This window comes from Hemitrygon akajei, chromosome 6, assembly GCF_048418815.1.
Source record: "Hemitrygon akajei chromosome 6, sHemAka1.3, whole genome shotgun sequence".
Classification (NCBI taxonomy): Eukaryota; Metazoa; Chordata; class Chondrichthyes; order Myliobatiformes; family Dasyatidae; genus Hemitrygon; species Hemitrygon akajei.
This window is the reverse complement of record NC_133129.1, coordinates 184,845,408-184,860,623: the sequence shown is the minus strand read 5'-3', so window position 1 is coordinate 184,860,623 and position 15,216 is coordinate 184,845,408. Positions and strand designations below refer to the sequence as shown.

Genomic DNA, 15,216 nt, shown 5'->3' with positions numbered 1-15,216 from the left:
TGGCAGGCTGCCTCCAGCGTATCCTTAGGTGTGTTGGTTGTTAACACAAGCAGTACATTTGACTGTACATGTGATCAGTCTGAATCTGAATCCACCCTCATCACTGTAAGCTTAATCCCGTTATTAACTCTGAGTGCTGTTCACCCGATAGTTGGGCATACTGGCTTACCAGGCTTTCGTTTAAGTGAACTCTTCGAATGATAGTTCTAATCTTTGTTCTAAATATTCCTGTGGCCTCCTCCGTCTTCTGGGCTCTATCTGCTTTTTGATGGTAAATGTCTTTGTAGGGTTATATCGCTCCGAAATGACCCTCTGACGGAGGTTTCCCTAGGAGGCAGGTTTGTTCAGTAACATGGGGATCTTTATGATCCGGTGAAGAAGAAACTAAATACTATCCATTCTGAGCGTAGTGGTTAGTGTAACGCTTTACAGCGCCAGCTTTAAGATTGGGGTTCAGTTCCTACTATAAGATCAGGGTTCAATTCACGCTGCTGCCTGTAAGGAGTTCGTACATTCTCCCCATGACCATAGGGGTTTCCTCCAGGTCTCTGGTTTCCTCCCACATTCCAAAGACATATGGGTTTGGGTTAGTAAACTCTGGGCATGATATTGTTGGTGCCAGAATTTTGGTGACATTTGTGGGCTGCCCCACCACATCCTCTTTCTGTGTTGATTGTTGACTTAGATGACACATCTCACTATGTTTCGATATACGTGTGACATATAAAGGTAATCTGCATCTTTAAATGCTGAAGATCCTTATTTAAATTGGGCACTGCATCTGATTGTTTGGAAAGATTATAGAATGTTTTGAATAAGAAATCTGGTCAAAGCCTTGCTACTTCAGGGCTCAGAGTTTACCCAGCTGTTTTAGTTGGGAATAGTGTTGCTGATATTTTGAATTTTTATTTTGAGGGTTGTAAACCTGTCCAGGTTAAAGGAAGGATCATGTGAATATACAAATTTATCTTTGCAAAGAATTAAAAATTCCCAGAAATGAGTAAAAGAATAAAAATAAGTTTAAAAAAATAAAGGCTTGCATTCTTTAAGTACCTTTCACAACCATTGAATGATCAATTAAGATGTTCTGAGGCATAATCACGAGTGATGTAGAAGGTTTGGGGCCATTTGCTTGTAGTAAGTTTCCATAAGCAATAATATCATGTCGACACATAATTGTGGTTCACTCCCTCAGCCAGGTTTATTTTTTGAATAAGCAGTAATGCTTGGCTTATTGGTAATGCTGATGTCCCATCTGTGAATTAAATACTTTTTGTAAAGTTGTGAAATTGCAGTTTTGAGTGTGAGTGGATTTCTGCTTGCTACAGGATATGTGGGATTGGTGAATCAAGCTATGACCTGCTACCTGAACAGTTTGCTGCAGACGCTTTTTATGACTCCTGAGTTTAGGAATGCACTCTACAGGTAATGTCTAATTTAATTATTTCAGCATTTCAAAAGTAAATCTTATCAGACAGGCTGAAGCAGTGTTTAAATAAAAATACCTCCCTCCCCCATCTTGTTATCTTGTTATTCTGTGATCGATATTTACTCTTGTACGTTCTTGTGAATGGAGCATTTGAGTTTTTGTGTTCAGAGGCCCTTCAGCACATGTATGGAATCTCAGGAACTCCACACAATTATCAAGTGTTATTAAGTTAATCTCCACAGTGTAGGTTACAAGTGTGGTATCAGTCACAACTTGTCATTGAGTAAAGAACACATCCTGTAAGATCTCCAGTTCCACAAAGTTCATGCTTTGGCAATAAAAGGGCTTCGTTTAGACTTGGAAGTGTCACATCTGTAGTTTTGGGTAAGTGTGTGCGACCCATAGGTGCTCTGCCATTTTCAGTTTGGGATCCTCGCTTTTAACATGAGCCAATGTGTCTGGTTGAGGATGGAAATGAAGAAAACCAGTCTGGGAGAAGAACTCTTGTCTTCCCATGTTTATTCAGCTATCTGTTGAGGAGGAGTGTGACATAATTCTGCAAGCTGAGATGGCAGTTTGAGACATGGTACTGGTTTGAACCCAAAGGTGACTATCTTGACCACAGTATAGAGCAGTTAAGCATGGATTAAGACCCTTCAGCCCAACTAGTCCATGCTGACCATGTCACCCACTCAGCTCGTCCTAATTTCATGTGTTTGGCCCATATCTCTTAAACGATACAGCATTTGCCTCAACCACCGTCTTCTGACAGCTTGTTCTGTATATTCACTATCTTCTGTGGAAAAAAGAAGTTTCCCTTCAGATCCCTTTTATATATTTCCCCCCCCCCCCCCACCCTAAATCTATACCTTCTGGTTTTTGGACTCCTCTTACTCTGGGGGGGAAAAATTGATACCTCTCATAATTTTAGACAGTTCTGTAAGGTCACCCCTCAATCTCCTCTGTTCCAAGGAATAAAGAACTAGCTTGGTCAACCTCCCTGATAAACTCAGACCTTATTGTCTGGGCAAAATCCCCATAAATATCTTCTGCACTCTCTCCAGTTCAATCATCTCTTCCCATAATACGATACGCAAACCTGTACACAGTACTATTAGTGTGGCTCACTTGGTTTTAAAATCACACATATTTTTATCAGTGAGTTAATTTGGATAAAATACTGCCAGCATTTATATGACCTGCCATGGTAGAGTAGCAATGAGCTCAACACCTTACTGCACCAGCCATCATCCAACGGGATTCAGTTCCTGCTGTTGTTCGTACGTCCTCCTTTGACCTTGTGGACTTTCTCCAGGTGCTCTAGCTTTCTCCCACAGTGCAAAGATGTATGGGTTAGGTCTAGTGAATTGTGTGCATGCTGTGTTGGCACTAGAAGCACGGTGACACTTGCAAGCTTACCTCAGCTCATCCTTGGATTGTGGGTGTTGAAGCAAGTGAATCATTTCACTGTATCTTATGATATACTTGTGACAATGTTTATTTTTATCTCTTCATAGTCAATAATCCACGTGTTACCACCCAAGATTATACATTTCACAGATAACCCTTTTGGAAGTTCCTTAGCCATTCTCATAATCTGTCAAACTCTGAGCTCTGAATCTTCTAACATACTGATTGTTAAAGATTGCTTAGCAATAATTTCAAGGAGCTGGGATGTGCCAGTTGGTTCCTTGGGCTGATGCAGATGTGTTCACAGGTGGGAGTTTGAAGAAGGTGAGGAAGATCCGGTCACCAGCATTCCATACCAACTCCAAAGGCTCTTTGTTTTGTTACAAACGAGTAAAAAGAGAGCGGTGGAAACGACAGATGTGACACGAAGCTTTGGCTGGGATAGCAGCGAAGGTAGGTGGTGCATTGAGAGCACTAGATTGGGGCAAAATATTCCTGGTGGTGTTTCAATGGTTTTCTCTCGATATCCTTTATCAAGGCCTAATGATTGTGTTCCTCTTGCTAGCCTGGCAGCAGCATGACGTTCAGGAACTGTGCAGAGTCATGTTTGATGCACTCGAACAAAAATGGAAGCAAACAGAACAGGTAACTAATATTACACATGTCCTTGCTAAAATGAAACTGATATTTCCCTCCTGTTTTTCATCAGATATCAACTCTATTGGCATGTATTACGGTTTTCACTGAACAACTTGACCTATTATCTTGTAGAGGAAAGTACTGTATGTCTTTTAAAAATCTAAATGTATTATATTGTACTTTGTACTACAATCTCAATTATTCTGTTCTCCTTTGCACTTGTGAACTGCAAATTACATGAAACAGTCTTGAATTTTGATTTCCCCCATGTTCATGCTAGTTATACCCTAACAGCAATTTAATACAATTTCAAAGGAGCCCTTGTCATAAAAGCATAGTGACTGTCTAATTGTATTATATTTTTTGTTTGTTTAATATTCCCTCAGCAAGAAATCCCAACTGTCTGGCGTTACCAATGGCTGCCTAAGTCATGTATAAAGCAGCACCTCCTTCCCCCACCTCCCACCATCAATTTAATTAAACAAAACATGAAATGCTGGCAGAACTCAGCAGGCCAGACAGCATCTATGGGAGGAGGTAATAACGACGTTTCGGGCCGAAACCCTTCATCATGAAGCTGGCTGAGTTTGCAACTCTGCAGTTGTTTCCAATCCTGTGCAGTGGCCCTGCTATCACTTTACTTGGTGATGCAGAGCACTGCTTTTATTCTCCTCTCTCCAGATATGCAGTGCTAATGAATGAACATCAGTGCCTGAAGGTCTCCATATCCAACCTTGCTCTGATTTTGAGGTGTTTTGTTGGGGGCTGCAGTCCTGAAATTCCCAATCCTACCTTTGCCCAAACTACAGCCCATGTGGCTTAAATGATGGACAATAAATCCAAAGTTGAGTTTATTCTCATCTGTAGAAGTGCATGTGTGCACAGGTGCAATGAAAACCTTGTTTGCAGCAGCATCACAGGCACAGAGCATCAAGTAAACAGCATTCACAAGTAAAACTTAAGATCATAAGACACAGCAGAGATGGGCCATCGGCCCTTCGAGTCTGCTCCGCCATTCCACCATGGCTGATTTATTATTGTTCTCAACTCCATTCTGCCTTTTCCTCATAACCTTTGACTCCCTGACTGAGGACATGTCAACCTCTGCTTTAAATGTGTTCAGTGGCTTGCCCTCCACTGCCACCTGTGCAATGGATTAAATATAAATTATACACAATTTAAGCAAGGAAGAATACAATTTAAACAAAAATCCACTTTAGTGCAAAGTGATCTTGTCTTTGCCTGTAATGACCACAATCGACAGAAGAATGAGGAAAGCAGAATTTTGGCCAAGTTAATTTACTGGGTTGCTTATTCATAGATTTCCTCTTATTGCTTTGTGTTTTTAACTTCTACGTACTTCATTTGTTGCTATTGGGTCACTGCTGTGACTATCCTGTGGCAAAGTGTTTTCTAAAGACTGGATTTTGCTATGACAGTTGATTGGCGGATCCAGGAGGTGTTATTTACACCTTAGTACTGTACTGTAGTGTGGTGGTAGAGTTACTCACGATGTAGCAATGCTTTGTTGTTAATTCTAAGGAATCTTCTCTCCGGTTTCAGGCTGACCTCATTAACCAGCTCTACCAAGGGAAGTTAAAGGACTACGTGAAGTGTCTGGAGTGTGGCTACGAGAGCTGGAGAATTGATACGTACCTCGACATCCCACTGGTGATCAGGCCCTATGGTTCCAACCTTGCATTTAATAGTGTGGTAGGTGGTCATGCAATGTGCTTTGGATGGTGGCATATCATTGGATTTGTACAATACAGTGAAGTTACGGAGGACACAGAATGTCATGATGGCTTCCAGCACAGTGATCCCATCATTTCCCTTCTCATTTTCCTGCAACTTATTCCCTTTTTCATACCTTTAAACTTTTTGATTCTTTTGGAACTTACCATAAGATTAGTTTTGTATATCATGTGTATATTGAAACATACAGTGAAATGCATTGAATAAAATTGGTGAGGACTGTGCTGGGCAGCCTGCTTGCATCATCAAGCTTGCAGTACCAAATTAGCTTGATGACAACTTACTAACCCTAACACTTTGGAATGTCTTTGGAATGTGGAAGAAAACCAGAGCACCTGGAAGAAACCCATGTGGTATGGGGACAACATAGTCTCTTTACTTTGGTGGGAATTGAACCCCAATCTGGCAGCTTGCACTGTAACAGTGTTATGCTAATTTCTACACTACAATGCCACCCCACTTAGCTGCATAAGAGAGCAGACTACAGTGGCAAGTTATCTTGGGGTGTGTGAAGAAATCAGAGATCCTAGCAGAAACTCACGTGGTCACAGAGTACTCCGCACAAGTAGCACCTTCTCACTTACTTACTGCCTGATATGCAGCTGGCAGTTAAGACAGTATTGAAGGTCCTCCATCTCTGATGGTGGTCAGGCCTTCCTTCATTGTGTCAGTAGCTTCCTCTCTGTTTTCACTACTGTCAGTCATGCAAGTCCTGGGTGAAGACTCAGGAATACCATGATACTCAAATGTAGAAGGATTCTTCTTTGTTGTTTCCGTAACAATTTTTTTTTACCAGTCAGGGTTGTTAGTCCTGAGCTGAAACCCAGAAGCTGGAGGACTGGTGGACCACTTTTAATCTGTCCTCTACCCTTTGATCTGCTTGGCATGGGTGACCCCACCAAGAGCCAAAGCATAAAGCCCTGACTCCTGCCAGCATAGCTGTCTGGGTCATTGAGACATACAAGTCTCCAAACCATGAGAATATTGTGGTCCTCTTGGAGGAAATAGTGCCTCTTGTCAGCATCAAACTTGGGTCCCAGAAACTGAAAGGCAAAGGTGCTAGCTGTTATGCTACCTGTTCTGCCCTGATACTTGGAGCCTTTCCTCTAAGTGTATTGATAAGGACCATGTACAGATGCATGGCAGGGAGTTAAATCTGATTTGTTTCACTGTTGTTCTTAACCCATCACCCCTATTGGCCATTGACAGCAGCTCACCAGAGTCCTCTGCCATGGGCCAGACTTTCAGTCTGAGAGGGTGTAGTCCATTGAAGATCCTTTCTCTCTCAGGAATGAGGCCTTTGGAGTTTCCGTAGTTCTGGGATTTTACAGGATGGGGTTGCTATCCTCATGCTCAACCTTCCTCCTCTCACAGCTGGACTTGGGACTATCCCTGGCAGATATTTGTTGCTGTTAGTTGGAGATAAATGTTCGTTGGGTGTTAGTTGAACTCAGCTCTTCAAATAATTCCCTGTAAGACAAAAGATGTCATTCATACCTTTGTTATAACTAACTATGATAAAATACTTAAGTTACTGAACTTTTCTAAGTCCCTGTATCCAAGAAAAGTATGCAGAGTTACGAGGGTGACATGGTAGCTTTGCAGTTAGCATAAATCTAGTATCTAGTTTCCATTTTGCCATTGTCTGTCAGGAGTTTGTATTTTCTCCCTATGACCATGTGAGTTTCCTGCAGGTACTCTATAGGGGTTAGTAGGTTAAATGGTCACATCGCAGTAATTGGATGGCGCAGGCTCGTTGAGCCAGAGAGGCCTGTTTCCATGATGTATCTCCAAAAGAAATTAAGCAACAATGCAGCACCATAGCAAATGTATTTTCCTGCAGTGAGACAGGAACTGTTTAATTCATTGGTTGGCTTTTGTATCCAACAATGACAGGAGACTTGTGCGGGAGAGTTTCTAAAGTGGAAAAGCTGTTAGACTGGGGCAGTTCCACTCTTTTGATCTTGGAAGTCCAGGTCCAGTGGTACGAATAGTCATCACAATTGGAGTCTTCCTTGATTGCAGTGGATGACCATAACTACTACTGTGCCTTGTCATGCCCTTCGCTTCCTACGAAACATTGTAGAGCCACCTTCACTGTAGATCTCATCTGCCCAGTCCACTGGAGCTGATTTTGCATGTTAGGACAGGCATGACTCTATCTCACTAGGCTTTAGGCCTGCCAGCTACCCCTCACCTGGTTTAGCCTGCCTGTCAGAGTGGTGTACTGAGGTGTGGCTGCTGTCACTTGCAAACAGCTACTTGGAGCCACTGGTGAGAGCTGAGTGTCCCGTGAGGACAAAAGGTGAGTGAGGTGCTACCCCACTGTTGAAAACTGGGCTGAGTTGAGTTCTATTCTATGCTCATTGCCCTATGACAGGAAAGATGTGGTGGAGGCTTTGGAGAGGATGCAGAAAAGGTTTACCAGGATTTTGTACTGTAATGAGAGGTTGGACAAACTCGGGTCATTTTCTCTGGAGCAGTGGAGGCTGAAGAGAGGCCTGATAGAAGTTTACAAGAGTGAGAGACATAGAGCAGACAGCCGGTGTATTGAAAGACATAGAGCAGACAGCCGGTGTATTTTTCCCAGGACTGAACTGTCTAGTGCTAGAGGGCATGCACTTAAAGTGAGAGGGGGAAGTTTAAGGGAGATGTGCAGGGCAGGTCTTTCACACAGAGTGGTAGGTGCCTGGAGTGGGCATTTAAGAGGTATGGGCACATGAATCTGTAGAGTGGCTTTGTGTGGGCTGAAGAAAAGGGATAGTTTCATTAGGCATTTAGTCATTTGGTTAATTAGTTCACAGTTTAAAGCCATTAAAGTATAAATACAACCTTAAGATTCATCGTGATGGCACTCAAAACAAAGAAACACAATAGAATTCATCAAAAAAAAACCTCACAAGGCCAATGTTTGGCACAAAATTGAGCCTCAGGTCAAGTTCCTGTGCTGCTTCTATGTAATGTTTTTCTAGTCTGTCGATCAGTTGAAGCAGGTTGGAAAATTCCATGCCAAATATGTAAACACTAGCACTCCGTGCAAATATTCCTGTCTGGTATTATTGAGTGATCAAATTAAACAAGTAGACAAAGTGCAAATCTTTCCTTTGTCTACCCAGTCTCAGACAATTACGATTGCTGTATCTCACCTCATCTATACTCCCTATCTCAATAATACGGTAGAACAGCACAGTAGCATAGTGGTGAGCTCACTTCACAGTGCGCCTGCTGTTAGATCGGGATTTGATTCCTACCGCTGTCCGTAAGGAGTTTCCTCTGGGTTCCTCCAACGTTAAAAGTGTGCGGTTCGGGTTTGTAAGTGATGTGCATGTAATGTTGGCACCAGATGGGTGGTAACACTTGTGTACTGCCCAACACATCCTTGCTGATAGGATTTGATGCAAATGACACATTTCACTGTATATTTTGACATACATGTGACAAAGGTCATCTTTAACCAAAATTAGATGATCATACCCAATTGAAGGTGTGCCTGACCCTGAAATGCATACTTTTTGTATGTGTTGATGTCTGCCCTTGTCAGAAAAGTTCATGAGTCAAGGTCTGTAGCATGGCATTGTCAGGAATAGACCAGAATCCACCATTGAAACTTCCTCTTAATCTGAATCATCAAGGTCTCTCCTCCACCCATCTAAGGAGTGCTGAATGCAGGACCCTTAGCATTATCAAGGATCCCTCCCATATGTCCCACAATCTCTTTGACCCTCTATAATCAGGTAGGAGGTGCTGTAGCATTAGGACAAGGATTGTTGGGATGGGAATCAGCTTCTTAGGCCACTGAACTCCCTTCCACCACCCAGATCTCATCATGTACGAAATGCCAGTAGCATTTTACTGTTTACTTTTCAACTTGGATCGTAAATACAACTTATACAGGTCCACAATCCCTTATCCAAAATCCTTGGGGCCAGTTGCATTTCGGAATTCAGAATTTTTCAAATTTCAGAAAATTGATAATTATGTTGTTAATTAATCTGTGTCATAGCAGGTGGACTTTAGGACCCGGGGGAGCTCTGGACTTGCGCACATCCTCCTGTATACTTTAAATCATCTCTAGATTACTTATAATACCTAATACAATGTAAATGCTATGTAAATAGTTGTTATACTGTATTGTTTAAGGAATAATGACAAGGAAAAAAGTCTGTACATGCTCAAACAAGTGCTGGAGAAGAACTTCTGGGTTTTCCCAATCCGTGATCTTTTACAAATACTATTACAGTACAGTTTATTTATAGGGTAATATACTGATACATGAAATAGTGGGATAATTGTAGACCATAAATACACTAGTACATTTTATTTCCAACAAAAACATTCAATAAAACAAAAATATACAGCTTAAACAAACTGAATCAAACACATAGTAAATGACTTATTGGAATAAATGTAGAACGTAAATATTCTAGGACATAGATAGGTTCAAACTAAGCTAAATACGTACAGGTACCTCTAGTTAAGTCGCACTACGTCTGGCAAACAGAGCTAAATCCACAGGTACCTGATGGAACAGGATTCTCAAATTATGAAACAGCACTACGACAGACTGTGTTTTTAAAGACTTCTTCATGTGTCTCATTAACATAGGTTTATGTCTAAGCAATCCCTCTTTAACTGAGTAAACTGCCATAATCTCTTGCTTACTGATAAATGCGCGTTGTTCAAGGCCATCAATTAACTGATCACACATTTTCACCATATCGCCTATGGGGATTTTTTCACCTGTGTTCACTGTCATCATCATCGCTACTATCTTCATGCCGCACGGACACACCACGATCAAGCTTCTGCAATAACTCCACTTTCTGCGTTATTGATAATGATAGATGCTTCCTTCTCTTTTTCTCATTGTTACCCATAGGGGTATCTGCAGCTCTTTTTGACATTTTCACAGTGAAATTAAACACAAAGTTACCAGTGAACACAAAATATCAGTGAACAGCAAATGCACGTGTAACCAGTATGAGCGCTGAGCCACAACTGATGTCTGGCAGCCTCCGTTAGTGCTGCCACTTCACACCTAAGTGACATCAGCTGTTGGCATGCCAAACAAGCCTTGTTACAACATGCTCCACACTCCACGAAAAAAACTTTGGTTTTCAGAGCTTTTCAGATTTCAGATAAGGGATTGTGGACCTGTATTAAATATCAATTTTCTGGAATACTGTATATTTTGTTATTTTCTAGTTGTGGTAATTTTTGTGTTTTGTGTGAGTTCTATGTACTGTGTTGTGCACCTTGATCCAGAGAAACATTGCTTCGTTTGGTAGTGTACATGTATGACAATAAACTTGACCTTGAATCACATTATTGAAACAAGCTGTTTACACTGTCTTTTCCCTTTAACATTATTGCTGAAGGTATGCATGATTGGAAGTTTGTTAGCTGTTAGTGCGCTGAAGTTTTATTTGCCTATTCTGGTATTCCAGGAAGAAGCTTTGCAAGCGTTTGTCCAGCCTGAGACCCTGGATGGCCCCAACCAATACTTCTGTGAACGCTGTAAGAAAAAATGTGATGCCCGCAAGGTAAATTATTTCAAGTGGTTCAAATGTGTTGGTGTACTTACCTGTTGAGGCTCTCTATTGGTCAGGATTGACCATAGATATTGCGTCCTAGTTGTCTACACAGGCCAGTATGCAAGCTAGGGCAGTACTGTATGGAGAGCAAGCTGTTGCCCATGCAGCAGGATCCCCCTCTCCACACAGTTAGTGAATCTAAAGGAACGGCAGAAAACTATACCCACTCACAGCCTTTTGTAGTAAACCCTGTGGAAAAATCCAGAGCTGGTGCCTCTAAGACAGTTCTGCTTTGAGTTCATTGCTGACTGACAAGTCCTGCAATGCCACTGGTGCCAAATGTTTAATCTGATTTGCAATCTTGTTTTGTTTCCCTGTAGGGACTAAAGTTCCTTCATTTCCCGTATCTGCTGACACTGCAGCTGAAGCGATTTGATTTTGACTACACCACAATGCACAGAATAAAGCTGAACGATCGGATGACGTTTCCAGCCGAGTTGGACATGAGTCCTTTCATAGACTTTGAAGAAGAAGTAAGTTCCATGCCACCTCAGCTGCATTGATGAGATGCAGCAGAATGGATTTCCAAGATTGAAGATTGTTTAATGTCCTTTCCAGTCCACAAGTCTGAAGGAGAACAAAATAATTGTTACTCTGGATCTAATGCAGCACAAAAAAAAAGTTTGAAGTGAATTTATTAGCAAAGTACCTATGTGACCATATACAACCCTGAGATTAGTTTCATGCTATCATACTCAGTAAATCCAAGAAGCATAATAGAATAGACAAACAACCAGTGTGCAAATGACAACACTGTGAAAATAGAAAAAATAATAAATATGCAATAAATATTGAAAACATGAGATGAGTCCTTAATAAAAAAACAATAATAATAAGAAACAATGAATGTTAATACACAAGATTGTTTTTAAATATATATAGATTGAATAATTGTCCATAAGGTGACTGATGGGAAATAATAAACTTGTGGTGAAGATGTTAATCAGCCTTACTGCTTGGGGAAAGTAACTGTTTTTGAGTCTGGTGGTCCTGGCGTGGATGCTGCGTAGCCTCCTCCCTGATGGGAGTGGGACCAACAGTCCATGAGCAAAGTGGGTGAGATTCAGCTGCCATTCACAGAAAAGGGAGAAACATTAGAAAAAGAGTTTCTTCAGGGTAGAGAACTCCAGAACTTGGGAGCTCAGGTTTAGGATGAGGAAAAAGTTTTAAAAGGACAACTTCAGGAAGAGGATGGTGAGTATATGGAATGAGGATGTGGTTGAGGCAGGTACGTTGGTTATCACTGAGAAGCACTTGGATTGGTACATGGAGAGGAGGGGCTTAGAGGGATATAGGTCATAGACAGGGAATTAGGGCAAGCTGGGTGGACCCTGTGATTGGCATGGACTAGTTGGGCTGAATGGCCTGATCCTGTGGTGTATTAGCATAGTACAGTATAACACAGTACAGGTCCTTTGCCCCATGAATGCTGACCTAGCAATGAGTAAACAAGACTCACTACTCTTTTTTTAAAAAAATCTGACATTCCCCCTATACTAGCCTCCAATCACCTTAAATTAATACTCCCTTGTATAGCCATTTCTGCCCTGGAAAAAGGCCTCTGGTTGTTCACTCTATTGATTAACTCTTAACATATGAGGAGCTCTGGGCCTGTACTCTCTGAAATTTAGAAGAATTGGGGAGGGGGAACCTATTAAATATTGAAAGGCTTATATAGAAGACGTGGAGAGAATGTTTCCTATAGTGGGAGAGTCTACAAGCAGAGGGCACAGCCTAGAATAGAACAATGTCCCTTTAGAACAGAGATAAGGAGGAATTTCTTTAACCAGAGGGGTGTGAATCTATGGAATTCATTGCCACAGACAGGTATGGAGGCCAAGTTATTTAAAGCAGAGGTTGATGGGTTCTTGATTAATCAAGGGGTTATGGGGAGAAGGCAAGAGACTGGGTTGAGACGGATAATAAATCAGCCATGATGGAATGGCAGAGCAGACTCGATGGGCCAGATGGCCTATAATTCTGCTCCTGTGTCTTGGGGTCTAGTCAAAGATGCTGTCTGACTCTGTGATCTATCCAGGACGTTTTGCTTTCACAGAAATCTCCTCAGACTGAGAGCTGCACAGATAGTGGTGCTGAAAATGAAGGGAGTTGTCACAGTGATCAGTTGAGCAATGACTTCTCCAATGATGATGTTGTGGACGAAGGCATCTGCCTGGACAATAGCAGCACTAGCGATAAAACTTCAAAGGCAGGCAACGAAAAGGTACGTGGTATGATCAGTGACTTTGTTCTGGGGTCTATTACAACGTACATGAAATTTGTTCTTTCTGAATGTGTTGGGGAAATGGCTGATAGAGAGCAGATGGAGTTTAATCCAGATAAACATAAGCTGCTGCGCTTGCAATGTGAAGGTCAGAACTCTCTTTTAAATTACTTTTTCTTACGTCAGTAAAATTTTACTCATATTCCTGTCAAAGTCTTTAAGCCTTATGCCTTTACACTGTTTAGAAAGCACTTTGTTTTCCTGTGAATGTCCTTCCTTGTGTGTGTGTGCACCTTTAACTCCTGGTGGAGTCGTCGGGGTGCCGTCATGACAAGCTTTTTGCACCGATCTTTTTGGTGATTGCTCATCATACAGTGTGTCTTGGGCATCTGAAACCTGGCGGAGTCCATTCCTCTCCAGGTTTTATTTTACGAGGTTGAGTTGCTAGCTCGACACTAAACCCAGGCACGGATGGAGAGCGTGCAAGGGAGCTGGCTGGTTTCAAACTCGGGACCTCTGATGACTTGCATGTACTTAAATGAAATGTATCTGCTACCATTTTGTCCAGTCTACCAATGTTTCCCTTTAATTGAACGTTCCATCTGCACTGTCTAACTTCTGCCTGAGGAAGGACTTAAATCTGCCTCAATTTGCTTACTGTCACAACAGATTTACAGGAATCGCACAGGCTCTCCACTGTGGTTTAAAGCACTGAGACACTGTTGATCAATTGTAGCTCGGTAATAATGCCATCATCCCCTCAGTGTTACTCAAAACCTGAACCTCTACCTCCCTCTGCAACTGGATCCTTAACTTCCTTATCAGAGACTGCAGACTACAAATCAGTGATTAATTCATCTTCTCACTGACAATCAACGTAGGCACACCTTGAGGGTGCATGCTTAGCTCTGCTGTCTACAGTTATGATTGTGTGGCTCAAATACCTTTATAAATTTGTAGATGACACTGCTGGATTCTGATGTCTTAATCTAAGGTTATTTCGAAAGTCAGGAAAGAGGCACAGAGCTAGTTCCTTCACGATCGTTTTATGAAGCATTAATACAACAGAGAAATTGAAACAAACTGATAGAAGTCTACTGAGCTATGAACTAAGATGCCACTAACATCGTGGTGTAGCACTTTTATACTCAAAGATAGGGAAAATTCCATTCAGATTTGTAATTAAGAATTGACCAATAAGCTACCCCTATTCAAATAATGCAGTACCAGGAGAAGCTTCCAGAATCATGCCAATATAGCAATGAGGGGACGCATTGAGCAACTGCATATGCATACTGTGACCACTAGGAAAGATACTAGGCAGTTCCATGTATATAATGTAGTGTAAAATACAAGTAGACAGTTAATTAAACTGAAGAAACTAACAGTTAAACAATCTAAGAATCTAAGATCCAATACATCACAGTTGGTAAAATCTGCAATGACAGCAAGACAGCAGACAGGAATGAGATAAAACGGCTGGGTGATACATAAATGATATACTTCTATATAAATGCCAGGAAAACCAAGGAATTCATTATGGTCTTCAGGAAGGAGAAGTCAGGAGAACACACACACCATTCCTCATTAGGGGTTCGTGGTGGTAAGAATGAGCAGCTTCAAGTTCTTGGGTATCAACATCTCAGAGGATACATCTTGGGCCCAACACAATGATACAGTCACAAAGAAGCCGTGCTAGCCACGCTAGCAGCTGGACTTTGCTAGGAGATTTAGTACGTCATCAAATTACCGTGGAGAAGGTTCTGACTGGTTGCATCACAGCCTGGTATGGGAGCTGTAATGCACAGGATTGCAAGAGCTGCAGAGGATTGCAGACTCGGCCAGCTCCATCACGGGTATCATAGAGGATGTCTTCAAAAGGCAGTGCTTCGAGAAGGCTGCATTCATCCCTAAAGACCCTCAATATCTGAGACGGCATTTTCTCATTGCTACTATCATGGTACAGGAGTCTAAAGACCCACACTTTGTCATGTAAACCTGATTCTGATCTCTTCTGCACTGTTTTCTATTGCTACGACATCACTCTTGTAGTTTGGTGGGTGACCAATACTGCAGTCTAACCAGTCTTTTGTTCAGCTGCTGCATTGTTTTGGTATTTGAATGAATATTTCACAATGATTATACATAGCTACTGCTACCAGAAT

At 41.7% G+C, this 15,216-nt stretch overlaps 1 protein-coding gene across 4 annotated transcripts in view; it reads left to right on the top strand.

The window, feature by feature from the left end:
- Window positions 1-15,216, top strand: part of usp47 (ubiquitin specific peptidase 47) — a 217,606-nt gene that overhangs the window by 95,472 nt on the left and 106,918 nt on the right. For all 4 annotated transcript variants that reach the window (XM_073049940.1, XM_073049942.1, XM_073049939.1 and 1 more), the window contains 7 exons: window positions 1,329-1,425; window positions 3,147-3,292; window positions 3,405-3,484; window positions 5,042-5,191; window positions 10,681-10,776; window positions 11,148-11,300; window positions 12,884-13,051. In XM_073049940.1, the coding sequence (XP_072906041.1) occupies window positions 1,329-1,425; window positions 3,147-3,292; window positions 3,405-3,484; window positions 5,042-5,191; window positions 10,681-10,776; window positions 11,148-11,300; window positions 12,884-13,051 (890 nt within the window). The remainder of the gene's footprint in view (window positions 1-1,328; window positions 1,426-3,146; window positions 3,293-3,404; window positions 3,485-5,041; window positions 5,192-10,680; window positions 10,777-11,147; window positions 11,301-12,883; window positions 13,052-15,216) is intronic.